We start from the raw sequence: 27049 nt of genomic DNA, 5'->3' as shown, positions 1-27049 counted from the left end.
TTTTTAATATTATGAAAGATAATGTTACGCCGAGTAAATTGATACCCAACATGTCACGCTTCAAAATTACGTCTGCTCGTGGAATGGCGACAAACTTTTACCCTTTAAAATCTCCATAGGCGACGTTTAAAAAATTCTACAGGTTGCATGTTTTGAGTTACAGAGGAGGTCTAGGGCTAGAATTATTGCTCTCGCTCTACCGATCGCGGCGATACCTCACATGTGTGGTTTGAACAGCGTTTACATATCCGGGCGCTTTTCACGTATGTGTTCGCTTCTGCGCGCAAGCTCGTCGGGACAGGGCGCGTTTTCTGGCTCCTAACTTTTTTAGCTGGCTCCTAGATTCCAAGCAAATTTGTCAACCCTGATACTAACAATGGAGCATTATTCCTCCCCCTAATACCAGATGTTTAGTCCCACTGAAAATTTCCACCCCTCTGCTGGCCAAAGTCCGGCCCTCCAAGATTCCGAAGGACAATAAACCGGCCCTTTGTTTAGAATGTTTGGAGACCCCTGGCCTAGGGAGAGACCAGGTGCAGGGATATGATAGCGGGGCCCCTCCTGCTTTGCGGGCCCTAAAACGATTGCCGTGGCCAGCTTGTCAACTTATTGTTTAATAAACAACATTCATGGGAGGAGTTACTAAAGGTTTCCTGTCGATTGATCGCGGGGCCCCTCCTACACTGCGGGCCCCAAAGCGATTGCAGAGGTAGTTCAGGTGCTGTTGATCAGCTCATCAACTTATTTAATAAATGGATCCGGTTGGACTTTTTATCTTTTTTTTTTAGGTTGTCCAAAAGGTTATTATGGTAAGAGCTGTAAGAAGAAATGCAACTGTGCCAACAAGGGCCGATGTCACATGGTTCAGGGGGCGTGTCTGTGCGAGGCCGGCCTCTACGGCCGATACTGCCACCTAGGTGAGACAATAATCATTGCATCACTTCTGACTGAACCCTAATAGTGTACAATGTTAAAGCGATCACTGTGGGATGCATTCCCGGGAGAAGGTCATCCAGAGCCCCGGGGGCAAACATGCCAAACTGCACCCCCCCAAATATATATGGGCATTATGTGTCAGTAAACCCCCCCTCCAAAAAAAACTGAGCACTAATCTGCATGCTTACCCCCTATGCTTGATTCCCCCTCCTCCCAGTACCAATTCACCCCCCTACTGGATTCCCCCCTCCCAGCACAAATCTTTTTGACCCCCTATCCCCCCTCCCTAATCACCCCTTCTAGCACAAATCCCCTACCCTACACATTTCCCATCCACATATAAATCTTCTCCCTCCCACTCCAAATCCCCCGTCCTAGAATAAATTCCCCCCCATCCCCCCTCCCAGGACACATCTCTTTGCCCCCCTATCCCCCCCCCCCAAATCACCCCTTCTAGCACAAATCCCCTACCCTACACATTTCCCATCCACATATACATCTTCTCCCTCCCACTCCAAATCCCCCGTCCCAGAATAAATTACCCCCCCCCAATCCCCCCTCCCAGCACAAATCTTTTTGCCCCCCCTATCCCCCCTCCCTGATCACCCCTTCTAGCACAAATCCCCTACCCTACACATTTCCCATCCACATATACATCTTCTGCCTCCCACTCCAAATCCCCCCTTCCCAGAATAAATTACCCCCCCAATCCCCCCTCCCAGGACACGTCTCTTTGCCCCCCTATCCCCCCCAAAAAATCACTCCTTCTAGCACAAATCCTCTACCCTACACATTTCCCATCCGAGTATACATCTTCTCCCTCCCACTTCAAATCCCCCCTCCCAGAATAAATTCCCCCCCATCCCCCCTCCCAGCACATATCTTTTTGCCCCCCCTATCCCCCCTCCCTGAAAACCCCTTCTAGCACAAATCCCCTACCCATTTCCCATATACATCTTCTCCCTCCCACTCCAAATCCCCCGTCCCAGAATAAATTCCCCCCATCCCCCCTCCCAGCACAAATCTTTTTGCCCCCCCTATCTCCCCCCCCAAATTACCCCTTCTAGCACAAATCCTCTACCCTACAAATTTCCTATTTGAGTATACATCTTCTCCCTCCCACTCCCAATCCCCCCATCCAGAATAAATCCCTCTCCCCAAGCCCCCCTCCTAGCACAAATCTTCTCCCCCCCAACCCTCCTGCTAACACAAATCCCCCTAAATCACCACTCTTAACACCCCCCCCCCCACACACACACACCAACTTCCCCCTCCTAGAACAATACTCACCCCCCTGCATAAGTGTGTGAAGCCTATTGCATTAGGGTGTGCACCCCAAAGCTCACACCCTTATATATAAATATTCCATAACAGCGATGTAAACACAATAAAGCAAAACATTACATTACAGAATGTCAGCCATGTATAAATCCCAACGTGTTTCGACCTGTCCAGTAGTGGTCTTCTTCAGGGGGATTAATTCTATGGGAATGCATCGAACAGCTCAGAATTCAAATTAATTTCATCATGCACAAGCTTCAATATATGTACACAATAATAAAATATTTACCGCTAAAAAAATGAAAATGGAAAAGATGATCCCACAACCAGACATATAAAAACTGTTGAGTTGTCGTGAAAGCTCCATGGCCCGTCCCCGCCTCTCCAAGGAAGGAGTCCAGCCCAAAGGGGCGTACAAGGAGCCACACTTTTTTTGATACCCTTTGGTTTGATATCTGACTGAAATTTGACATATTGTCTTTAACCGAGGGCCCCATTAGGGTTGCCAGCCTCAGTAAAACCAGGGACAGTATGTAAAAATCTGTGTTTTTTTTAAAATCCCAAGATTATAGCTGCCCCACCTCTCCAGTACCTTTTCAGTGTGTGTATGTATACTGTGTGTGTCCGTATGTGTATTCTGTGTGTATGTATACTTTGTGTGTATATTGTGTGTCTTTGTGTGTATACTGTATGTATGTGTGTGTACTGTGTGGCCCCATAATCTATTGCCTGGGGGCCCCATATTCTCCTATTGCCCAGGGGCCCCATATTCTCCTATTGCCCAGGGGCCCCATAATCTCCTATTGCCCGGGAGCCCCATAATCTCCTATTGCCCGGGGGCCCCATAATCTCCTATTGCCCGGGATACCCCATAATCTCCTATTGCCCGGGGGCCCCATAATCTCCTATTGCCCGGGGGGCCCCATAATCTCCTATTGCCGGGGGGCCCCATAATCTCCTATTGCACAGGGGCCCCATAATCTCCTATTGCACAGGGGCCCCATAATCTCCTATTGCCCGGGGGCCCCATAATCTCCTATTGCCCGGGGGGCCCCATAATCTCCTATTGCCCGGGGGCCTCATAATCTCCTATTGCCCGGGGGCCCCCATAATCTCCTATTGCCCGGGGGCCCCCATAATCTCCTATTGCCCGGGGGCCCCCATAATCTCCTATTGCCCGGGGGGCCCCATAATCTCCTATTGCCCGGGGGCCTCATAATCTCCTATTGCCCAGGGGCCCCATAATCTCCTATTGCACGGGGGCCCCATAATCTCCTATTGCCCAGGGGCCCCATAATCTCCTATTGCACGGGGGCCCCATAATCTCCTATTGCCCGGGGGCCCCATGAGTTGTCATTCCGCCCCTGACTGCAGGTGCCATCTCTCTCCTGCCTCAGAGGGTATCAAAAAAGTGTGGCTCCGTGTAAACCCCTTTGGGCTGGACTCCTTCCTTGGAGAGGGGCCATGGAGCTTTTGAGACAGTTGTTATATGTCTGGTTGTGGGATCATCTTTTCCATTTTTCAGCGGTAAATATTTTATTATTGTGTACATATTTTGAAGCTTGTGCATGATGAAATTAATTTGAATTCTGAGCTATTTGATGTATTCCCATAGAATTAACTATCCCCCTGAAGAAGACCACTACTGCACAGGTCGAAACACGTCAGGGTTTATACATGGCTGACATTCTGTAATGTAATGTTTTGTTTGATTGTGTTTACTTATAAAATATTTATTGTTCTGCACAACCAGTTTTTTTTAGTTTTTGATATAATAAAGAACTTCTATAAATAGATACTGTTTTTTGATTGCTGCTAAAGAAATCCCTTGGGGAAACCTTCCCACGTCACACCATTCTGTTTCAGGGTGTGCAGCCTCTCTCCTATATGTGTTTTTTTCCATAAAAGATATGACAGTTGGGCTGTGGTTATTATAACTAGGCTTTTAATTGCATTGCCTATTTTTGGCAGGAGACAAAACTGACTGCAGCGATCCTTAACATTTTTGATAATTATTTTGCATATTAAAGTTACTGTTTTTCTATTTCTCTGTACTGCAGCTTGCCCGAAATGGACATTTGGGTCGGGTTGCTCCAAAGAGTGCACCTGTGTTCAGAGCAACACCCTGGAGTGCAGCAAAAAGGACGGCGCCTGCGCCTGCAGACCAGGCTACCTCGGGGCATCCTGCGAAACGCGTAAGTCCAACATTAATGAGAGAGAGAGAAGTGGCTTCCACTGATCGTGGCCTGGTTATGTGTTGTCTTAAAGGAGTGGGTGATGGAACCCTGGAGTCTTGTTTTATATACCGTATATACTCGAGTATAAGCCGAGTTTTTCAGCACATTTTTTTTGTGCTGAAAGTGCCCCCCTCGGCTTATACTCATAAGTCATTTTTTTGCGCCTGATCTCCCGGGTTTTGGGGACCCGGTACTGGCCGGCCGTAGGTCCCCTGGACCCCAAACATGGTACACATGTAGCCCCACTCTTTCTCTACAAGTGTGCAATGTTTGGTGTCCAGGGGACCTACGGCCGGGGAGCACCGATTTTTCAAACTGGGCAACCCTTCCATAGACTCCCATGTTAAACGATAATTTCTCTGGTGACTTTGGGGACCCGGTACTGGCCGGCCGTAGGTCCTCTGGACCCCAACCATGGCACACATGTAGCCCCAGTTCTCCTCTACAAGTGTGCAACGTTTGGTGTCCGGGGGACCTACGGCCCGGGGAGCACCGATTTTTCAAACCGGGGAACCTTTCCATAGACTCCCATGTTAAACGGTCATTTCTCCGGTAAGTTTGGGGACCCGGTACTGACCGGTCGTAGGTCCCCTGGATCCGGGACTTGGCACACATGTAGCCCCATTTCTCCTCTACAAGTGTGCAAAGTTTGTTGTCTAGAAGACCTACAGCTGGGGAGCACCGATTTTTTCAATTCCTTGCAACTTTTCCATAGACTCCCATGTTAAGCGTCAGTCTAGTCATGGGCACAGTGAGGCATGGACACAGTGAGGCATGGGCACAGTGAGGCATGGACACAGTGAGGCATGGGCACAGTGAGGCATTCATTCTGATTCGCGGTGAAAATTTCATGTCAGTAGCACCTTTAGAAATACACTACACATGTTCGTTTTTCTTTATCGTACATCACGGGACACAGAGCGGCATTCATTACTATATGGGTTATATGGAGTACCTTCAGGTGTAGACACTGGCAATCTCAAACAGGAAATGCCCCTCCCTATATAACCCCCTCCCATAGGAGGAGTACCTCAGTTTTTCCGCCAGTGTCTTAGGTGTTAGTCATGGTTTAGCTTGCCTCCACATCCTTGGGATTAGGTGAGCTAACCGGTTCTGTCCAAAAAAGCCTCAGCGCTAAAGTGGTCAGTAACCGGACCCCAAACCCTTGGGGTATAGCCCATAATGCTTTTCTTTTTAGAGAGCTGGACCCTGGGCCCAGAACTTAGAAACCTTTGGGTGCCTAATGTTTCTGTTGCCAGAGTGCTATATGGGCCCAGGACAGTGGATCCTTCATAGGAACCCAGGGCCTGAAGGTCTAGACATCCCCACCGAGATGGGGGAAGATTGGGCCTCTTGCTTGGCAAAGTCCTGCGGCATGGAGCAGGTAAGTGAGGGGAAAACTTGCGGAACTTGGTTCTTAGCAGGTTTTTTCTGGGGGGTCACAGGGGACATGCCTAAAGTTATGCACTGCATCTGGCAAACTAGTCACATATCATAAAGATAGGATGGCTCTATATGTATTATTCCCCATAAGATGTGACCTCCCTTGTAGTGTTGGAAAAGCATTGAGTGGGGCCTGTGTGATATAAAAGTATATGTGTGTGTCAGAGAGCTGTGCTTACCTGCAAGCCTCCAGGCGATGCTCCATTCAGTCTTCCTCCTCACGGCCTGCAAAGCAGGCAAAACGCTGACCTCCTCATGGTTCCAGGCTGCAGGCTGCAGTTTGCTGGAGCAGAGAGGTCCCTTCCTCCCAACCCCACCCCCCCCCCTGTCGGGAGGGGCATTTCCTGTTTGAGATTGCTGGGGGGGAAGGGCGGGTCAGTGGCTTAAGGAAGGGGCGGCCCTTCCTTGTTTGTTCCATATAGCTCATTCAATACTTTGGAACTGAGGAGGAAAGACCAGAACGGCAAGCACGGGGCGCCGAGGACACACAGTGGCCAGAAAGAATATTGCAGTCTTCAGAAAGACTGTTTTCAAGCCTAGGAATAGGCTGTTTCTTTTCCATCTCATAGTTTTTCTTGCAATACTACTCAGGGGGACAGAATGTTTTTTCTTTCCTAGATTTGAAAAAAAAAAAAAAAAAAAAAAAAAAAAAGTGTCATCTAGGGGAGAGGAAGCATTTTTTATCCCCCAAACAGGTGTTTGGGCATTTAACTATTTATAAGTCCCAGGTACCAATAAGTAGCAGGTGTACCTCGGTATTGTACCATGGCATCAAAAAACAAGGGTACAAGAGGTGGGGATTCCCCCAGAGAGTCTGAGGTCTCGGACAAAGCTATGCCGCTGCTTTCCCCACAGGGAGCCTTGGGGCCATCGGGATCTGGGGCTGGAGCTGACGCGGGTCAGTCCAACCCTAAGATGGTCACGGAGGAGGTATTACTCACCTCTTTAAAAGAGATGCAGAAAAGCATGGGTAAAATGATAGCCGCAGCTATGCGGGGCAGTAAGCGGAATAGATCTCTGTCGCCCGAGCGCGGACCCTCAGAAGAGGAGGTCCTTTCCTCAGGGGAATTGGACGACCTCTTGGACAAGGACCAAGTAGGTTCAGGGATCGAAGATCCGGATACAGAGGAGTCTGGGGCAGTCTCCCTGAGGGAGAGCTGGTGGATTCAAGGATTGTCGGACTTGGTCCATAGGGCATTCAACTTGCCAGTACCAGATCTCCAGGTATCGACGGTTTCAGCTTTGGGCTCACTGAGGGCGCCTCAAAGCAATGCTGTGTTTCCGATCCATCCTCTATTAGAGGGAGTTTTGTTCCAAGATTGGAACAAGCCAGATAAGATCTTCTTACCACCTAAGAAGTTCTCTGTCCTATATCCTATGGAAGAAAATTTTTTCCAAAAGATGGGCTACTCCTGCAGTGGACGCAGCCATCTCATGTGTTAACAAATCGTTAACATGCCCTGTAGAAAACATACAGGTGTTCAAGGATCCAGTTGATAAGCGCTTGGAAGCACTACTTAAGAACTCCTTCACTACTGCAGGGGCAGTAGTACAGCCAGCTGTGGCTGCGATTGGGGTCGCTCAAGCATTATCGGATCAATTTAAGCAGATGCTTAAACTTATTCCTGCCCAGCAGGCAGAAGAATTTTCGGATGTCCCTAAGGCCATATGTTTTACGGTAGACGCAATCAAGGATTCTATCCAGCAAGCGTCACGTTTATCGTTATCCCTTATCCATATGAGAAGACTCTTATGGTTAAAAAGCTGGGAGGCTGAGCCCCCATGCAAGAAGACTCTTCGGAGAAGACCTAGATAAATACATTCAGACCATTTCAAACGGCAAGAGTACTCTCTTGCCAACTAAGAAGAAGGTTCAGGGGCCTGCGTTTAAACGACAGTATTCCCCTGGGCAGGGGCCCTCTAATGCCAAGCAGTATCGACGGCCTCCTGCAAAAGCAAACTTCGGCTTCAACAGCAAATCACAAGGACAGGCTGTTAGAGGCAAAAGGCAGTGGTTTCGCAAACCAGCAAAACCAGCCCCCAAGCCAACCTTATGAAGGGGCGCCCCCACCCACGAAGGTGGGGGGAAGGCTGCGACTCTTTTCAGAGATTTGGGAAGCCAGCATTCCCGACGAGTGGGTACGGTCTTCCGTGGCCACAGGCTACAAATTAGATTGCCTAAGGTTTCCTCCTCCTCATTTCCAGGAGTCGAGGATTCCAAACGATCCGCCTCGGATTCCAAACGATCCGCCTCGGATTCCGGCCAGTCCTGGAACAGGGGCTGGGTTTCTACTCCAACCTATTCATCATCCCAAAATCCAATGGAGATGTCAGGCCAATTTTGGACCTAAAGATGGTAAATGCATATCTAAAGATCCGCTCATTTCGGATGGAATCCGTGCGGTCAGCAGCTGCCACACTCCAGAAGGACGACTTCATGGCGTCCATAGACATAAAGGATGCCTACCTTCATGTTCCAATTTATCAGCCACATCAAAGATATCTACGCTTCATGGTGGCTTCGCGTCACTTCCAATTCGTGGCGCTTCCCTTCGGGTTGGCTACGGCCCCCCGGGTGTTCACGAAGGTCCTAGCTCCGATCCTAGCCAAGCTAAGGATCCAAGGGGTCACGATCCTAGCATACCTGGACGACCTCCTAGTCATAGACCACTCGTCTCCCGGCTTGGAGCGAGCAGTGGCCCTCACGGTCCAATACCTCGAGAGGTTCGGCTGGGTCCTAAATCGAGAAAAGTCAGCTTTCCAGCCCACAAGGCAGTTGGAATATCTCGGCATGAGATTAGACACAGAACAACAAGGAGTGTTCCTACCTCCTGAGGAAGGTAAAAGCCATCAAGGAATTAATCCTACTGGTTCTAAGCAAGAAAGAACCGACTATTCGCCTATGTATGAGGTTACTAGGCAAGATGGTGGCCACGTTCGAGGCGGTACCATACGCCCAGAGCCACACTCGCATCCTACAGGCAGCCATCCTGTCAGCATGGAGCAGAAGGCCACAGGCCTTGGATATCCCGTTGCCGCTCTTATCAAGAGTCCGACAAAGTCTGTGTTGGTGGTTAGACCCTCAGAATCTACTGAAGGGGAAGTCTTTCAGCCCAGTGGCTTGGAAGATAGTGACCACAGACGCCAGCCTGACGGGCTGGGGAGCAATTTTGGATGGTTGCACTCGCCAAGGTACTTGGGCAAAGCCAGAGAAGCAGTTGCCCATCAACATCTTGGAGCTCAGAGCTGCTCGACTAGCCCTCAGGGCTTGGACGTCAAAATTGCAGGGGTTCCCGGTGAGAATTCAATCAGACAATGCCACGGCCGTGGCATACATAAATCACCAAGGGGGAACCAGGAGTCAAGCCGCTCATAGAGAGGTGAGCTTGATTCTCCTATGGGCAGAGGCGCATGTGCCCTGCATATCGGCAATATTCATTCCAGGAGTGGACAACTTTCAGGCGGACTTCTTAAGCCGCCAGACTCTATGGCCGGGGGAATGGTCTCTGCATCCACAAGTCTTTCAAGCACTCTGCCAGAGATGGGGAGTGCCGGACGTGGATATCATGGCATCGAGACTCAACAAGAAACTAGACAGGTTCATATCCCGCTCAAGGGATCCGATGGCCTGCGGAACCGATGCGTTGGTTTGCCCTTGGCATCAGTTCAAACTTCTTTATGCGTTTCCCCCGCTCCAGTTACTACCCCGCCTGCTGCGCAGGATCCGGGTGGAACACATACCAGTCATCCTGGTAGCTCCAGCATGGCCCAGAAGGGCATGGTACTCACTCATCCTAAAGATGGTAGTGGGAGACCCTTGGACTCTTCCTCTACGGCCAGACCTGCTATCGCAAGGTCCGATCCTCCACCCTGCCTTACGGCATCTAAATTTGACGGCCTGGAAGCTGAATCCCTGATTCTCAGGGGTAGAGGTCTGTCTCAGAAAGTAGTCTCTACCCTAATCAGAGCCAGGAAACCGGTCTCTAGGGTGATTTATTACAGGGTCTGGAAGGCCTATGTAGGCTGGTGTGAGTCCAAGCGATGGCTTTCTCGCAAATTTACCATCGATAGAGTATTAAGTTTTCTCCAGCTAGGAGTGGATAAAGGATTGGCATTCGATTTAGCGCATTATCCTTTTTTCACTTATTTTCAAGTATTTTTGGTTGCCATAGTTTCCGCAAGAAGAGTTTCGGAGCTAGCGGCCTTATCCTGTAAGGAACCATATCTTGTTTTTCATAAGGACAGGGTCGTTCTCCGCCCTCATCCTTCCTTCCTACCGAAGGTCATATCCAGTTTTCATTTGAACCAGGATTTGGTATTACCATCCTTCTTCCCTAAACCTACTTCCAGAAAGGAAGGGTTGCTGCATACCTTGGATATTGTCAGGGCCATGAAGGCCTATCTTAAAGCTACAAAGAAGATCCGGAAAACAGATGTGCTGTTCATTCTACCGGATGGGCCCAAGAAGGGGCAGGCAGCTGCAAAGTCCACCATTTCTAGGTGGATTAAGCAATTAATCACTCAGGCCTACGGCTTGAAAGGGTTGCCTCCTCCAGTATCATTAAAGGCTCATTCTACTAGAGCCATGGGCGCCTCCTGGGCAGCACACCACCAGATCTCTATGGCTCAAGTTTGCAAGGCGGCAACCTGGTCTTCTGTCCACACGTTTACAAAATTCTACAAGTTGGACGTAAGAAGGAATACTGATGCTGCCTTCGGGCAGGCAGTGCTGCAGGCTGCAGTGTGAGACCCTCGGATTCCGGGGGCTCCTCTTTTTTGAGTTAAATTTAAAATTTAAAATTATTTTTCTCAACTAAGTTGGATTTATTATGATTTGAGTATATCTCTAAATTAAATCCTTTTGTCTTGGAGATGTTCTCCCTCCCCTCATTGTAAGCATTGCTTTGGGACATCCCATATAGTAATGAATGCCGCTCTGTGTCCCGTGATGTACGATAAAGAAAAAGAGATTTTTAATACAGCTTACCTGTAAAATCTTTTTCTTGGAGTACATCACGGGACACAGAGCTCCCACCCCTCTTTTTTGAGGACCATTTTGGGAGGCATACTGCTTGCTACAAAACTGAGGTACTCCTCCTATGGGAGGGGGTTATATAGGGAGGGGCATTTCCTGTTTGAGATTGCCAGTGTCTACACCTGAAGGTACTCCATATAACCCATATAGTAATGAATGCCGCTCTGTGTCCCGTGATGTACTCCAAGAAAAAGATTTTACAGGTAAGCTGTATTAAAAATCTCTTTTTTTCGTTTTCGTTTCATTTGTTTTTTTGCTTTTTTTGGAAATTCGGAAGTTCGAAAATTCTGAATTCCGAATTTCCAAATTCCGTATTTTGGAATTTCCGAAAAAGCAAAAAAACTAATGAAACGAAAATGGAAAAAAACGAATTTCCGAACTTCGGAAATTCTAAAAATTCGGAATTCAGAAATTCAACTTTCCAAATTTCCCATTTTCGAATTTTGCAATTTTCGAATTTTCAAATTTCCAAAATTCAAAATTTCCGAAAATCAGAAATCCGAAAATTCAGAAATTGTAAAATTCGGAAACTTTGGAATTAACGAATTTGTCAAAATTTGTTAAACGAATTCGAAACTAAACAAATTGCACAAAAAAATCATACAGTATCTCACAAAAGTAAGTACACCCCTCACATTTTTGTAAATCTTTTCTTGTATCTTCTCATGTGACAACACTGAAGAAATGACACTTTGCTACAATGTTGTGTAGTGAGTGTACAGCTTGTATAACAGTTTAAATTTCCTGTCCCCTCAAAATGTATTTTGATAAACTTTTTAGTACTTTTAGAAACTTTTTCTGGCTTGTGACTCCATAGAAGGATCAGTGCTGATAAATTTCTATCTGTACTTTTCTGATATACAGAATGTGACGCCGGATTTTATGGCATCGGCTGCAAGAGTAAATGCGAGTGCCCACCTGGAGTGACCTGCGACCACACAAATGGGAAGTGTCTGAGGCTGTGTCCAGAGGGATACCAAGGGGACAACTGTGACCAAGGTAATGGCACTAAAGACCTACACTACTCTCCATAGACCCGCACAGTAGGCACCCATACCCCCCCTCCCCCATATAACTCTGGCCTGGAGAAATTGTACTGCAGTCATACTTGAAACCTGCTTTTCCATGTTATGTGAGCATCAGTGGCGGCTGGTGTCAGTCAGTCAAGTCACCCGCACCCTACCCCCCTGCAGTCGGCCGGTTGTTCACCAGCCCCGCACTTCTAGGTCATGGGCAGTGCCCCTCCTCCCCTCTTCTGCATCATGGCGGCTTCTGCCGTTCATCTCCTCCCTCCTCCTCCTCCTAGGTGGCCAATATGATCGCCTATCCTTTCAGCCAATCGGGTGACAGGTCTGGTTGGCCGGGAGGAGAATCAGTGTGACAATAGAAAATATTCATTCGCTATTGTCACACAAGTGGGTGAACTCGGGGCACAGTGCTCTGCGCCCCGAGCCTACCCTATTTTGAAGCCAAATAGAGCCTCTGGCTCTAATCATGTGCTTCAAACAAAAAAAAACATTGGAATCCATGCGTCTGTCACCCCGCATGTGGATTAGGGGGTCAGGCGCATGGATATGGGGGGGGAGGGCGGCGCCCCTGGGCCTTGCATGAGCCGCCGCAACTGGTAAGCATGCCATGTTACAAGTATTAAAAGTAACTAAGGTAGCCCTACCCACCATATTCACAAAGGAGAGGGGTGAGATACTACCAAGCTTCAGTACTCTGCTGGAGAAAGTTGTCCTTTTACAACAAACTGAAAGACGGCCGCCATGCTTTAACTTGCTTAAAGTGACCGCGTCACAAGACCATTCATTTTTCAAAAGTCTTCCCAGAAGATTTGCACATTTAACATATTTTATTCACAGTATTTGCCTGCAACAGCCTTGCTTTTGAGGCAAACAAAAGTCCAGAGACTGCTGCTTGGCCCATTTATATTGTGCACAGACTAGAGTTTAAGCTACTCAACCTGCCCTGGGGACATCTGACCAGCTCAGAAGATCCACAAAAACTCCCCAGTCCAATGGAGGCTATGCATGGGCATCCGCTGAATTTTTTTCGGGGGGGGGGGCGCTTCGGCGGTAGCGATACACGGTCGCATTTTACCTTTTCTTCAAACACTAGCGGGGGTTAAAAGCACCCCGCTAGCGGCCATATAGCGCAGATAAAACGATGGTAAAGCGACAATTTTTAGCGCCGCTTTACCGATAACGCGGCCAGCTGGCAGTGTGAAATAGCTTGAGATTATTCAGGTTCACTCCATGCCCATATAAATATAGCTTAGAGAATGTACAGATTCAGCACAGATGGACCCCCCCTTCAGCACAGATGGACCTCCCCTTCAGCACAGATGGACCCCCCCCCCTTCAGAACAGATGGACCCCCTCTTGAGCACAGACCCCTCCATTCAGCACAGACCCCCCTTCAGCACAAATGGACCCCCTTTAACCACTTGCTTACTGGGCACATATACCCCCCTCCTGCCCAGGTGAAATTTCAGCTTTCGGCACTGCATCGCTTTAACTAACAATTGCGCGGTCGTGCGACGTGGCTCCCAAACAAAATTTACGTCCTTTTTTCCCCACAAGTAGAGCTTTCTTTTGGTGGTATTTGATCGCCTGTGCGGTTTTTATTTTTTGCGCTATAAACAAAGAAGTGAGACAATTTTGCAAAAAATACAATATTTTTTACTTCTTGCTATAATAAATATCCCAATTTAAAAAAAAACAAAACATTTTTTTTTCTCAGTTTAGGCCGATACGTATTCTTCTACATATTTTTGGTAAAAAAAAAAAAAAATCGCAATAAGCGACTGGTTTGCGCAAAAGTTATAGCGCTTACAAAATAGGGGACAGAATTATTTTTTTTTAATTATTTTTTTTTACTAGAAATGGCGGCGATCTGCGATTTTTAATGGGACTGCGACGTTATGGCGGACACATCGGACACATTTTTGGCGCCATTCACATTTATACTGCGATCAGTGCTATAAATATGCACTAATTACAGTATAAATGTGACTGGCATTGAAGGGGTTAACACTAGGGGGTGAGGAAGGGGTTAAATATGTTTCCTGTATAGTGTTCTAACTGTAGGTGGAGGGGGGGTGACTGGGGGGGGTGACCGATCTGTGTCTCTATGTACAAGAGACACAGATCCGTCTCCTCTCCAGAGACAGCACCGCTGTCTCTGTGTAAAACGGCAATGAGAGATGATCTCATATGTTTACATATGAGATTCTCTCTCATTGGCCGCACAGATCGCCTCGCGAACGGCCACTCTGATTGGCCGTTCGCGGCGATCTGTAATTGGCTGTGTCCGAGGGACACGGCCAACACAGATTTTCCCCGCAGCGCGCTCTGGAGCGCGCGCGGGGAACGCCCAAAGGGGCGGCCGTCAATTGACGGCAGTTTGGAAATTGGGATCCGCACTGTAGCCGTCAATTGACGGCAGGCGGATCCCAAGTGGTTAAGCACAGACCCCCCCTTCAGCACAGATGGATCCCCCTCCAGCACATACCCCCCCCCTTCAGTACAGACCCCCCCCTTTAGCACAGATGGACCCCCCATTCAGAACAAACAGGCCCGTCGGAACCCGACAGGCAAAGCAAGCATTTGCCTCAGGCCCCGAGCTGGCCAGGGGGCCCCCGAGCTGGCCAGGGGCCCCAGCAGGGAAGGCCCCTGCCGCACCGCTGCGTCCTCCTGCAGTCCGGTCGGCCGTGTACCATAACCGCGCGGTACAGGAGAATCAGGTTCCTGTCCCCGGCCGGACTGACAGGAAGTGCACACACTGAGTGTTCACTTCCTTTCAGTCCGGCCCCCGGGAACAGCAAACTGAATCTCCTGTTCCGCCACGCGGTAATGTTACACGGCCGACTGGACTGCAGGAGGACGCAGCGATGCAGCAAGGGCCCTCCCTGCTGGGGCCCCTGTGCGGACACCAACATCTGTGTGCGTGGTGCAAGGATAGAGGTAAGTCGCCAACGCCCCCCCCCCCCCCCCGCTTCTCAACTTAAAAATTGAAATGTCACTTTTTTTTTTTTTTTGCCTGGGGCCCCCAAATGTCCTCAAACGGCCCTGAGCACAAATCCCCCCTTCAGCACAGATGGACCCCCCTCCCCCCATCCTATTCAGTACCTCAGATCAGCCATCAGTGCGGCACAGACACAGCAGGTTCCCGAGGCCCTGTGTACACATAAACACTGGAGGGGAGGAGGCTTCACTCTGCTCGCTGTGCCTGTGTGACATCCAGCCCGGGACCGCTCAGACAGCCCGTGCCCGCGAGAATCTTCAACACCTTCTCGATTTTCCAGGGGGGGGGGTCAGTTGCCCCCCCTTGCCCTATGGAGCGGACGCCCATGAGGCTATGTCATATGGTCTATGAGGTGCTTCAGATGGTCAGGCTGCTTCAGGGTCCATGAGGTTTGGGGGCCATACCTTAACCTCCTACTTATCTAGAAGGTAAAGTTTCTGCTAGGGTTTTTTGATTTTACATTTGCTATTGATGCCTTTATTAGACCTATGGAAGAACCAAGTGGAAAGGACTGTTCAGTGTTTCACCAGCATCCCGTTAAGAATGGGCACTCTATTTTTCCTCCAATAAAGGTTCTTCGAGGATCTGTTGTGCCCCCTGAGATTACTTCACCATGTAAAAGTCACAAGTAACTCATTTTGGTGTTTTTTATTCATGTACAGAGTGCCTGGCAGGGAAATATGGAAAGCAGTGCCTGCAGAGCTGTTCGTGTGGTGGAGCTCCATGCAACCATATTGATGGCACGTGCCTATGTCCAGCTGGCAAAACCGGCTCAGATTGTTCAGAAGGTAAACAAAACAATGAACTGGCAACATAATATCAGAGTAGATATTTTGGGCCAAATCCTCAAAACGGAACTGCTGTTCAGCCTGCGTATCCCTGTGCCTATCTTTGGAACTGATCCTCAGAAGCAGTTTTCCATAGTTAGGCAGAAGATCCGACATCTGTAAGACACTTACACTGTCAGATCTTAGGATGCAGTACCGCATCCGCCGCTGGGGGCATTTCGCGTTGAAATGCCGCTTTGCGTATGCAAATGAGGACTTACGGAGATCCACAAAGCTTTTCAGCTTTGTTTTTTCTGCGTAAGTTTACGTTTGCATACGTAAAATTAGGGATGCTTTTACAAAGTGTAAACTAGTTACACCTTGTAAAAACAGACCTTTTTTTCGATCGCCGCTATTTTTTTTAAATTTTGAATTTTATTTTTCGGCGCGTAACTTTTTTTTTACCAGACGTAACTTTATTGTCCCGTCGCAATCCACAAAGCCCGGCGTAACGTAATTTTGCGCGCTGCCCGTCGGGAAAATGACGTCACGAGCATGCGCAGTACGGCCGGCGCGGGAGCGCGCCTCATTTAAATTGTCATCGCCCCCTGCAGAAGAGGACCGCCTTGCGCCGGAGACATTTAAGTTACACGGCCGAAAATTTCTAGGTAAGTGCTTTGTGGATCGGGCACTTAGGTAGAAATTTTCCGCCAGTGTAACTTAAATGGTAAAAGTTAAGTTAGGCTACGTTTTTGTGGATTTGCCCCTTTATATATATATATATATATATATATATATATATAGATATAAAAATATATATATATATATATAGAGAGAGAGAGAGAGAGAGAGAGAGAGAGAAATATAGATAGATAGATAGATAGATAGATAGATAGATAGATAGATAGATAGATAGATATATAGATATATGTGTGTGTGTGTATATATATATAAATAAAAATATATATATATATATATATAGATATAAATAAAAAATATATATAGATATAAAATAAAAATATATAGATATAAATAAAAAAATATCTATCTATCTATCTATCTATCTATCTATAAATAAAATAAAAAAAAATATATATAGATATAAATAAAAAAATATATATAGATTTATATATATATATATTGTTTGGGGGGTTCTAAGTAATTTTCTAGCAAAAAAATACAGATTGTCAGAAAAAGGGCGGGTCTTAATGCGAGTGTTGTTATTCCTTTTATACTTTTATAGTTCATTTTCTGATTTATACTGATCTGCTATAGGAAATGTTTTTATTTTCTAACCAGTCAGCAGAAATCTCCACAATCGATGTCATCGGAAATTTATGCGTTGGCTGGCGTTGGGGATTTACGAGCCGCGGTCTGCGGCCTGAAAGGGATTAAACGTGGTTGTTCCAATCTGAGCTGTAAATAGTTGCCATTCTTGTGTGTCTGTTACAGAGTGCCCAGCAGGGCTGTGGGGGCTCCGGTGCCAGGAGATCTGCCCCCTCTGCGAGAACGCCGGCAGATGTAACCCAGCCACGGGGGAGTGCGTCTGTGCGCCCGGACATAGCGGCAGCCATTGCGCCGTTAGTAAGTATCTGCAGCACTGAACTGCGTCGGATTGGAATAGAAATCTAACAAATCGTCTCTGGACAGATGGCTGTTTTACCTACCAAATGTTCTGTTGGTCCAGTTCTGGGATTTACACAGCTCTGCCACACAGTACAGTTACAAAGTACAGTCTTTTGGCTTTTTTTTACTACTGTAGTAAAGCAATAAAGCTGGGTCACCTTCCTGCCTCCAACCTGTGATTGGATAGTAAGGGAGCAGCAACAAACTAATGAGGAAATAATGTTGCTCACTCTGCTTCCTTCTCCAATCAGTGGCCCAGATTCAAGAGGCTATTGCGCCCGCGCAACCATAGGTTGCGCGGCGCAATAGCTGTTTTGCTCCCGCGTAGCGAATGCCCCTGATTCAGGAACATCGCTACGCGGACTGCAGCCTAGGATATGACAGGCATAAGCCTCCTTATGCCTTCATATCTCAGGCTGCATTCTTGCGTTGTCCGCTAGGGGACGCGGCCATTGTGATCGGCGTATAGTATGCAAATTGCATACTACCACCGATTCACAAAAGTTGCGCGGGCCCTGCGCACGCAAGGTACGGAGTTTCCGTACGGCGACTTTAGCCAATGCTAAAGTATAGCCGCCCTTCCCGCTCGTGAAATTTAAATTTCACGTCGTTTACGTAAGTGATTCGTGAATGGCGCTGGACGCCATTCACGTTCACTTAGAAGCAAATGACGTCCTTGCGACGTCATTTGCCGCAATGCACGTCGGGAAAGTTTCCCGACGGAGCATGCGCTGTTCGCTCGGCGCGGGAGCGCGCCTAATTTAAATGATTCCCGCCCCCGGCGAGATCATTTACATTAGGCGCCCTTACGCCGGGCTAATTAGCATAGCGCCCGTGCAATTTACGGAGCTACTGCTCCGTGAATCGCGGGCAAATCAAAATATTTGCGTGGGCGCAGAGCAAAAATCGTTGCCCTTTGCCCACGCAAATATTGCGCGGATCTACCTGAATCTGGCCCAGTATGTTCTTTCTCAGCATATGTGAGTGCAGCACACCTGATTGGCTCCTAATGGTTTCCTAGTCTGAGTGCTGCTGTACAAGACATTACCTGAGGCTGGTATCAAGTTGCATTTAAAGTATCTGTAAACCCTCACATATACCTGGTCTCAGGTGATACATAGAGATGTAACAAATCCTCCTACATAAGTTGTACGGGCCATATTCTCAAACAAGTTACGCCGGTGTGTCTACTGATACACCGGCGTAATTCGAAATTCCCGCCGGCGTATCATTGTTTTGTATTCACAAAACAAGATACGCCGGATTTAGGCTAAGATCCGACTAGTGTAAATCACTTACACTGTCGGATCCTAAATGCAATACTATGTCGACCGCTAGGTGGCGTTTACGTTCAGGTCTCATTTGTTTATGCAAATGAGCCTGATACGCCGATTCCCGAACGAATTCGCGTCGCGTAACCGTCGTTTGCGTAAGGTTACCCCTACTATATGAGGGGTAACCTTACGCCAGTCCCACGTATGCCATGTTAAGTATGGCGTCGAGTCCGCGTCGTCTTTTCCCGTTGGGTACGTCGTTTTCCTAAGTCGTTCTTGAATACGACTTTACGTCAATGACGCACACCTTGGCGTCATTGATGTTTTCCGTCGAGAACTGGAGCATGCGCACTGGGCTATTTTTAGCCCGGCGCATGCGCCGTTCGAACGGCACGGGGGCGCGCTTAATTTAAATATAGGCCGCCCCCTTTGAATTACGCGGGGATACGCCGGGCCTTTTACACTACGCCGCCGCAAACTACGGAGCAAGTGCTTGAGGAATACGGCACTTGCTCCAGTAAGTTGCGGCGGTGTAGTGTAAATAGCTTACGCGATGCCGCCGCAGAAAGTACAAGAATCTGGCCCTATCTGTTTATCTGCATCAGACTCTTCTCTACAGCTATTTACATTTCATAATTTATAAAGCTTGTCTGACCTATCAGAAAAAAAAGGGGGATGGAGAACAGAAGGTACACTCTGCAGAGCTTAGTGAGGAGTGCACTGAGATCTGATTGGATGGAAGGGATACCCCCCTTCAGACAGAGCTGAGGCTGCCAATCAGCTGGAGCTTCCTCCCCTGTCACTACTTTTCCTCTTGTTGTCAGGGCACTCGTCCAGGTTAACAGAGCGTGACTTATTCCCCCCCCCCCCCAATGGCTCCTACAACTTGGTGAGCCAATGAGGAGAGAGAGCTGCTCTCATGCACTTTGCTGGATCAAGATTGGGCTTGGGTACGTTTTGGGGGGGGGGGGGTATCTGCACCCATAAGGTTTTTTTACCTTAAAGGGGTTGTAAAGCTTCTTGTTTTTTCACCTCTATGCATTAAGGTGAAAAAACACCTTGCACTCTCCTCCCCTCCAACCCCTGTTTTACTTACCTGAGCCCCGAATTTCCATGGGCGCGATCCTGCGTTCTCTCAATCTCTGAACGGCTCCTCATTGGATAGATTTATAGCAGCGCAGCCATTGGCTCCCGCTGCTGTCAATCAAATCCAATGACGCAGTGTGCCGGGGGCCGGGCCGAGTCATACACTATGGCCGCCGACTGTATCACACGGGAGTACGCCCGCAAGGTAACCCCCTTGGGAGAAAGCTTCACAGAGGGGGTTCGTTCTTGCGGAGGGGGGGAGGAGCCGAGACAGCCGCCATGGGATCCCAGAAGACGAAGTTCAGGGCCAAAATGAACTGCACAGTGGAGGTAAGTATGACATCAAAAAAATCAGAACCTTTACTATCACTTTAATGTATAGCCACTGTAAGGGGTTCAGTGCCATGCAAGGACCAGTTACATTTGTGTCCCTTTGGTTGAAGGACAGGATATGGTTTTTGACTTTTCTTTTATATATATATATATATATCTCTGATAAGCATAGAGTTGTGTTGATGGAAACCAAAAGGTATCATTTTTTGTATTACAGAATGTCCTTCTGGATGGTTTGGCCAAGGATGCCAGTCAAGGTGTTCTTGTCAGGATGATGGGCAGTGTGACCCTGTAACTGGTAGATGCTCTTGCCCACCTGGATGGACGGGCCATAACTGTCGGAGAGGTACGTGGCCAGCCGATCGCATCGTGGTTTATAGATGATCTTCCGTGGTTCATTGTTCAGGTGGTGAGGCGGTTGAGTGAATGTCAAACATTGGCGAGCCAAAGACCTCACACCAAGACCAACATCAGAAGTATTGGGGGAAGGGCAGACCATTATCCGGGACCATTATCATTATTTCAGGGAAATCATGTCGGTCAAGCAAAATTAAAACAAGGAAGTGTCCACCAGGCAGCTGGTAGTGTCTACAACCCAAAGTATTTTTATGTATTTTTTAATCAAAAAGGTGTTTATTGAACAAGTTTAAACAATTTCCAATGTACAAACAGTGCATTTGCATGCATTTATAGTTACACTGCCAGATCATCTTAATGTCCTTCATAGCATTGCGCACTAGGGTGCCCATATGTCCCGGATTGCCCGGGACTGTCCCGCAATTGACATGTCTGTCCTGGGTCCCGGGCACCTTCATTCTGGGACAATACAATGTCCCAGAATGAAATAGAGGACACAGCCACCCCTACTAGTGAAAGGCTGACCGCAGGTCAGCCTGTGTTTGTAGGAGGAGTCGGGAGGTATTTAAACCCGCCCTCCTTCCTCCTTCTGGGCGTCGGTTTTCTGGTGTCCCACCCACCCATCCCCTTTTTTCTTGCAATTTCTTCTTTTACTTCTACTTGGGTATGCCCCCTTTTAGGCATACTGACCACGTGACCCCGGCACACCTCAGGTCACTTTCCCACCTCAGGTCACTTTCCCACCTCAGGTCACTTTCCCACCACATTTCGGGAACTGGTTGCTAGGGTCGACGCTGCCTGGCATCTTGCAACCAGTGACAATTTACTCTCAGACAGTGAGGCCAGGAGCGAGGCCTGCGCCTAGTGCAGCACTGCTGTCCCCACCCACCCCGGCACCTCCTCCTTCTCCGACACCCAGCGGCAAGCAGCAGGGACTGATGTGATCTTCACTCTCCAGATAGTGACACCACTCCTTTCCTTCTACACACGTGGCTCATGCAGAGGGAGTGACAGCAGAACGGCATCTGGTGGCAGGCTATGGGTGGCAAGTGGCACAACCACCTGACAAATAACCCGCCGCCAAATTCCCGATCAACCCCGAGACTACATCTTTTTTTAGGAAGGTGAAAGAGGGGTGTGTGTCCCTGAATGGCAGTTTGGAAATGTGGTCACCCTAGTGCACACAGGGTGTGCCCAGGCACACCCTAATCACCCTGTGCAGCACAGATTTCCCCTACTGAAGCAAGGTACAGAAGCATAGGCAAGAACATAGTCAAAAGCAGAGCGGTAGGCAGAAAAGTCAGAAGAGCAAGCAGGACCCAGGGTCAGGTCAGTAACAAGCCGAGGCAGTAACGGAGATCAAACACAGGATGCAAACAGGCCCAGGAAAAGCTGAAGACCAGTCAGCAGTAAGCATGGTCATGATCATCCTTTAAATAGGCTGGCTGGAACCAACGGGAACTGTGGACGGACTCATACGAGTCTGCGCCTGGTCACCACTCTATGCAAGAAAATACCATGTGCATGCCAGACGCAGGGATTCCCTGACACTGTAGGTGCTGCAATCGCAGGAAGATAAATTACCCTTTGGACAATGACTAAACAACAAAAATCCAACAGAATGTAGTCTAAGACTGCCTTAGTGTTGACCTTGGGGTTTCTTATCAGTAGGAACCGGGGTGGTGATTTGGCCATCTAGTTCAGGGACAATCAATGCCAAGGAGATCTGGGCTAACATGCCCCCCACAAGGATAACTGCAGTGAAGATAACAATGGCCGTAGCTCCATTTGTAACCATCCATTTTGCTTTCTGTTTCAGCCTGTGACAGCGGACAATGGGGAGCGGACTGTCTTAACAGCTGTAACTGCAGCAACAGCTACTGGGGCTGTAACTCGGTGACGGGAGACTGTATCTGCGAACCGGGCTACACCGGGAGACACTGCGATCAGAGTGAGTTCATTGGGCGTCTACAAGAGACATCGCATGGTTACTGCCACTCATAATTCCTGAATAGGGATGGACAACCTGGGCAAAGTTTGGTTCGCTGGATATTTGTGAACTTGGCAGGAAGTCCGAGAACCGAGAAGAGCGCCAAACCCTCTATGGTAGACGAATCTGGTATCTAGTAAATAGTTGATTGATAGTAAATGAAGGGGGGGGGGGGGGTCCCCCTGTAAGGGTTGGGACTAAAGGCAACTGAATGAAATACAATAACGTATCGAAGTAATTCATTTATTAATAGCTGTATTAACCACTTCATTACTGGGCACTTAAACCCCCTTCCTGCCCAGACCAATTTTCAGCTTTCAGCGCTGACGCATTTTGAATGACAATTGCGCGGTCATACAACACTGTACCCAAATGATATTTGTATTATTTTTCCCCACAAATAGAGCTTTCTTTTGGTGGTATTTGATCATCTCTGCGATTTTCATTTTTTGCGCTATTAACAAAAAAAGACTGAACATTTTGAAAAAAAAAACACAATATTTTTTACTTTTTGTTATAATAATATCCCATTTTCTTTTTTTTTTAAATATTTTTTTACTCGGTTTAGGCTGATACGTATTCTTCTACATATTTTTATTAAAAAAATCGCAATAAGCGTATATTGATTGGTTTGCGCAAAAGTTTTTTTTGTCGGGCCTGCGATATTGCGGCGGACGTATCGGACACTTTTGACACAATTATGGGACCATTCACATTTATACAGCGATCAGTGCTATAAAAATGCACTAATTACTGTATAAATGTGACCGGCAGGGAAGGGGTTAACACTAGGGGGTGAGGAAGGGGTTAAATGTATTCCCTGGGTGTGTTCTAACTGTGTGTGGAGGGAGACTGACTGGGGGAGGTGACCAATGCTGTGTCCCTATGTACAAGGGACACAGCATCGGTCTCCTCTCTCCCTGACAGGACGCGGAGCTCTGTGTTTACACACAGAGCTCCACGTCCCTGCTGTCACCGCCGATCGCGGGTACCTGGCGGACATCGCGGCCGCCAGGCACACGCATCGGCTTCCTAGCGATGGGCCGGGCACAGTGTTTCCCCGCTGCGTGCCCCCAGCGGCGCGCGCGGGGAATGCACATAAAAGGACCCGGCAGTTGAGAGCCGCGCTGTGGACGTCTTTCGTCTATAGCGTGGCTCTCAAGTGGTTAAGAAGTCAATAATGTGTCAACATGAAATTGACTGGCAAATAAAAACAGTATCCAAATAACAAAACAGATATGCTCTGATGTAGATGCTGTCTCCAGAATAAAGGTGAGGCCCCGACGCGTTTCAGGATTGAATCCCTTCTTCAGGGGATTTTCCTTATTGGAGAGCATAGAATATCTAAAATAAAAATACACAAAAAGAAAACTGGTGACAGGTGAACAGGGACGAATGAGCAGAGAAATGTAACACTAGTGGTGACAATACAAAAAACATGCAGCCAACCTACAATATTGATAGTGGAAATATTATTATTGTTGTTACCTGGTAAAATCGCTGCTGTGTCAAACTCGAGTGTGGAAATCCATAATTACACAGAAAGTTGTCAGAGAAAAACAACTCACGTGCAGGGCCGGCCGTCTTAATAGCATCATGGGCCCCTGGGGAAAGTAATGCTCTGGGGCCCCTACAATGGAGACAGTGCAGGTAAACAGAAATCAAGTAGGTAGGAGGTAGGGGATATCCATGGTGAAGAGGCCTGGGAATTACCTTTTTCCTCCTAACATGATTTTTCTTTTTTTGCTACTGACAGAGTGCCCCGCTGGTTGGTACGGTTCCGATTGTCGGCACCAGTGTCCGTGTGACAACGGGGCGCAGTGTGACCATGTCAGTGGAGTCTGCACCTGTGCGCCGGGCTGGAGAGGGGCCTATTGTGAACTCCGTAAGTATTTTATTTTATACTTTCTATACATGTGACCTCAAACTGAAGGCAGAGATGATATGAATCAAAAGCCTATTTACTACAAAGAAGACATTGATTGGCTGGATTACTGTAAATAATAGCGACCGATGTGTAGTCAGCAAATGCTAATGGTGCTTGTTAAAAAAATAAAAATAAAATCGAATTACTGTATATACTCGAGTTTAAGCCGACCCGAATATAAGCCGAGGCACCTAATTTTACCACAAAAACTGGGAAAACTTATTGACTTGAGTAGAAGCCTAGGGTATCCATCTGCATGCCTCACTGTGTCCATGCCTCACTGTGTGCATGCCTCACTGTGCCCATGCCTCACTGTGTCCATGCCTCACTGTGTCCATGCCTCACTGTGTCCATGCCTCACTGTGCCCATGCCTCACTGTGTCCATGTCCATGCCTCAGTGTGCCCATGCCTCACTGTGCCCATGACTAGACTGACATTTAACATGGGAGTCTATAGAAGAGGTGCCCGGCTTTGAAAAATTGGTGCCCCCCAGCTGTAGGTCCCCCAGACAGCAAAATTTGCACACTTGTAGAGGACTACATGTGTGCCAAGTTCTGGGTCCAGGGGACCTACGACCGGCCGGTACCGGGTCCCCAAATTCACCGGAGAAATTACCATTTAACATGGGAGTCTATGGAAGATTTGAAAAATCGGTGCTCCCCAGCTGTAGGTCCCCCAGAGAGCAAACTTTGCACACCTGTAGAGGAAGAGTGGGGCTACGCGTGTGCCAAGTTTGGGGTCCAGGGGACCTACAGACGGCCGGTACAGGGCCCCCATAGTCCAGGAGATCGGGCGCAAAAAGGTGACTCGAGTATAAGCCGAGGGGGGCATTTTCAGCACAAAAAAATGTGCTGAAAAGCTTGGCTTATACTCGAGTATATACGGTAATTAGTAAAGTTATTCCATAGATATCATTCATATTAAGATGGTTTCTAATAAAACACAATTGTATAAGGTGATTTCAGCAGCCAGAGCGTCTCGGTGTGTAGAAATGACACATGCCAAATAAGTGGCTCGGGGGGGGGGGGGGGGGGGGGGGTTCAGCAGGCCAGAAGAGCACAGAATACTGAAGAAATGTGGAAATGTGGAAATTGGTAATGAAACAAAACTGTATCAAATATGACAATCCTCATTTTATTGTTGCATGTCTGCAGCCTGTCCAGAGGGATTCTACGGCACGGACTGTACCAACAGCTGCAAGTGTGCCAATGGCGGTAGCTGTGACCATGTTAGCGGGACCTGCACTTGTCTAGATGGCTGGATTGGCTCCACCTGCAACCAAAGTAAGTCCATTCTGTGTCTTGTATAATGCTGGCAGGAGCATATGAGAAGGAAAATTAAATTAACCACTTAAAGGGGATGTAAAGGTACAATTATTTTTCCTAAATAGCTTCCTTTACCTTAGTGCAGTCCTCTTTCACTTACCTCACCCCTTCCATTTTAAATGTCCTTATTTCTTCGGAGAAATCCTCACTTCCTGTTCTTCTGTCTGTAACTACACACAGTAATGCGAGGCTTTCTCCCTGGTGTGGAGTGTCATGCTCGCCCCCTCCCTTGGACTACAGGAGAGTCAGGACGCCCACTAACACACAGCTCCTTTCTCTATCTGCAATGTAGAGAGCGTCCCGATTCGCTACGTTTTTTGTAAACAAAAAATGATGGTATGGAGACGGGTGGGGGGCCATCTTGTCCTCACTCGTATCCATACCCAGCCACGGATAGAACCCGATCGCCTCCGCCGCTACCGACAGCTCTGGTAAGCAGCGGAGGGCGCAGGAGAGTGGCGGGAGCCGCCGATAACGGTAATCTCGTAGTGAATCCACCGCAGAGGCCACCATTATCATTAACCGGACCGCCGACTGAAGAGATGGATACCTCGGTTGTGCTACCATTACCGAGATATCCCTCTTCAAAGTCACGACGTATATAGTCATGCGGCGGTCCTTAAGTGGTTAACGCAATCTATTAATAATAGTATTCATCAATTGGTTAAAGCGGGAGTTCACCCGAAAAACAATTTTTAACATTAGATTGAGGCTCATTTTGTCAAGGGGAATCGGGTGTTTTTTTTTAAATCGAAGCAGTACTTATCGTTTTAGAGAGCGATCTTCTCCGCCGCTTCCGGGGATGGTCTTCGGGACTGGGCGTTCCTATTTGATTGACAGGCTTCCGACGGTCGCATACATCGCGTCACGAGTAGCCGAAAGAAGCCAAACGTCGGTGCGGCTGTGCGGCTCTATACGTCGCCTGCGCACCGACGTTCGGCTACTTTTGGAAAATCGTGACGCGCTGTATGCGACCGTCGGAAGCCTGTCAATCAAATAGGAACGCCCAGTCCCGCAGCCCATACCCGGAAGCGGCGGAGAAGATCGCTCTCTAAAACGGTAAGTACTGCTTTGATTTAAAAAAAAACACCCGATTCCCCTTCACAAAACGAGCCTCAATCTAATGTTAAAAATTTGGTTTTTGGGTGAACCTCCACTTTAATATTATCCATTAATAAGTGACATAAGGGAAATCTCCATCTATCCTGATCTTCTTATAAAACTTTTAGTCTGTGGCGGAACTACCTGGGTCACAAAGGTCCCATTTGCGCCTGGGCCCTGGCTTCCCACCACTGTGGAAAACAGCATGAAGGGGGCCAGCTCCAGAACATGTGAAAAGGTTCCACCGTAATAAAGGGCCCTGCCATAGGAGTAAAGGGCCCCGGGATCAGTGGGAAGGGCC

The 27049-nt window shown here is 48.0% G+C and overlaps 1 protein-coding gene across 3 annotated transcripts in view; it reads left to right on the top strand.

Annotated features, from left to right (window-relative positions):
• Positions 1–27049, top strand: part of MEGF6 (multiple EGF like domains 6) — a 409802-nt gene that overhangs the window by 348732 nt on the left and 34021 nt on the right. For all 3 annotated transcript variants that reach the window (XM_040326458.1, XM_040326457.1, XM_040326459.1), the window contains 9 exons: positions 789–917; positions 4278–4412; positions 11797–11931; positions 15624–15749; positions 17181–17312; positions 20265–20393; positions 22224–22355; positions 24151–24279; positions 25477–25605. In XM_040326458.1, the coding sequence (XP_040182392.1) occupies positions 789–917; positions 4278–4412; positions 11797–11931; positions 15624–15749; positions 17181–17312; positions 20265–20393; positions 22224–22355; positions 24151–24279; positions 25477–25605 (1176 nt within the window). The remainder of the gene's footprint in view (positions 1–788; positions 918–4277; positions 4413–11796; positions 11932–15623; positions 15750–17180; positions 17313–20264; positions 20394–22223; positions 22356–24150; positions 24280–25476; positions 25606–27049) is intronic.

Source organism: Rana temporaria, chromosome 10 (assembly GCF_905171775.1).
Source record: "Rana temporaria chromosome 10, aRanTem1.1, whole genome shotgun sequence".
Taxonomy (NCBI): domain Eukaryota; kingdom Metazoa; phylum Chordata; class Amphibia; order Anura; family Ranidae; genus Rana; species Rana temporaria.
The sequence above is the reverse complement of the archived record's forward strand: the minus strand, read 5'-3'. Positions and strand labels throughout refer to the sequence as shown.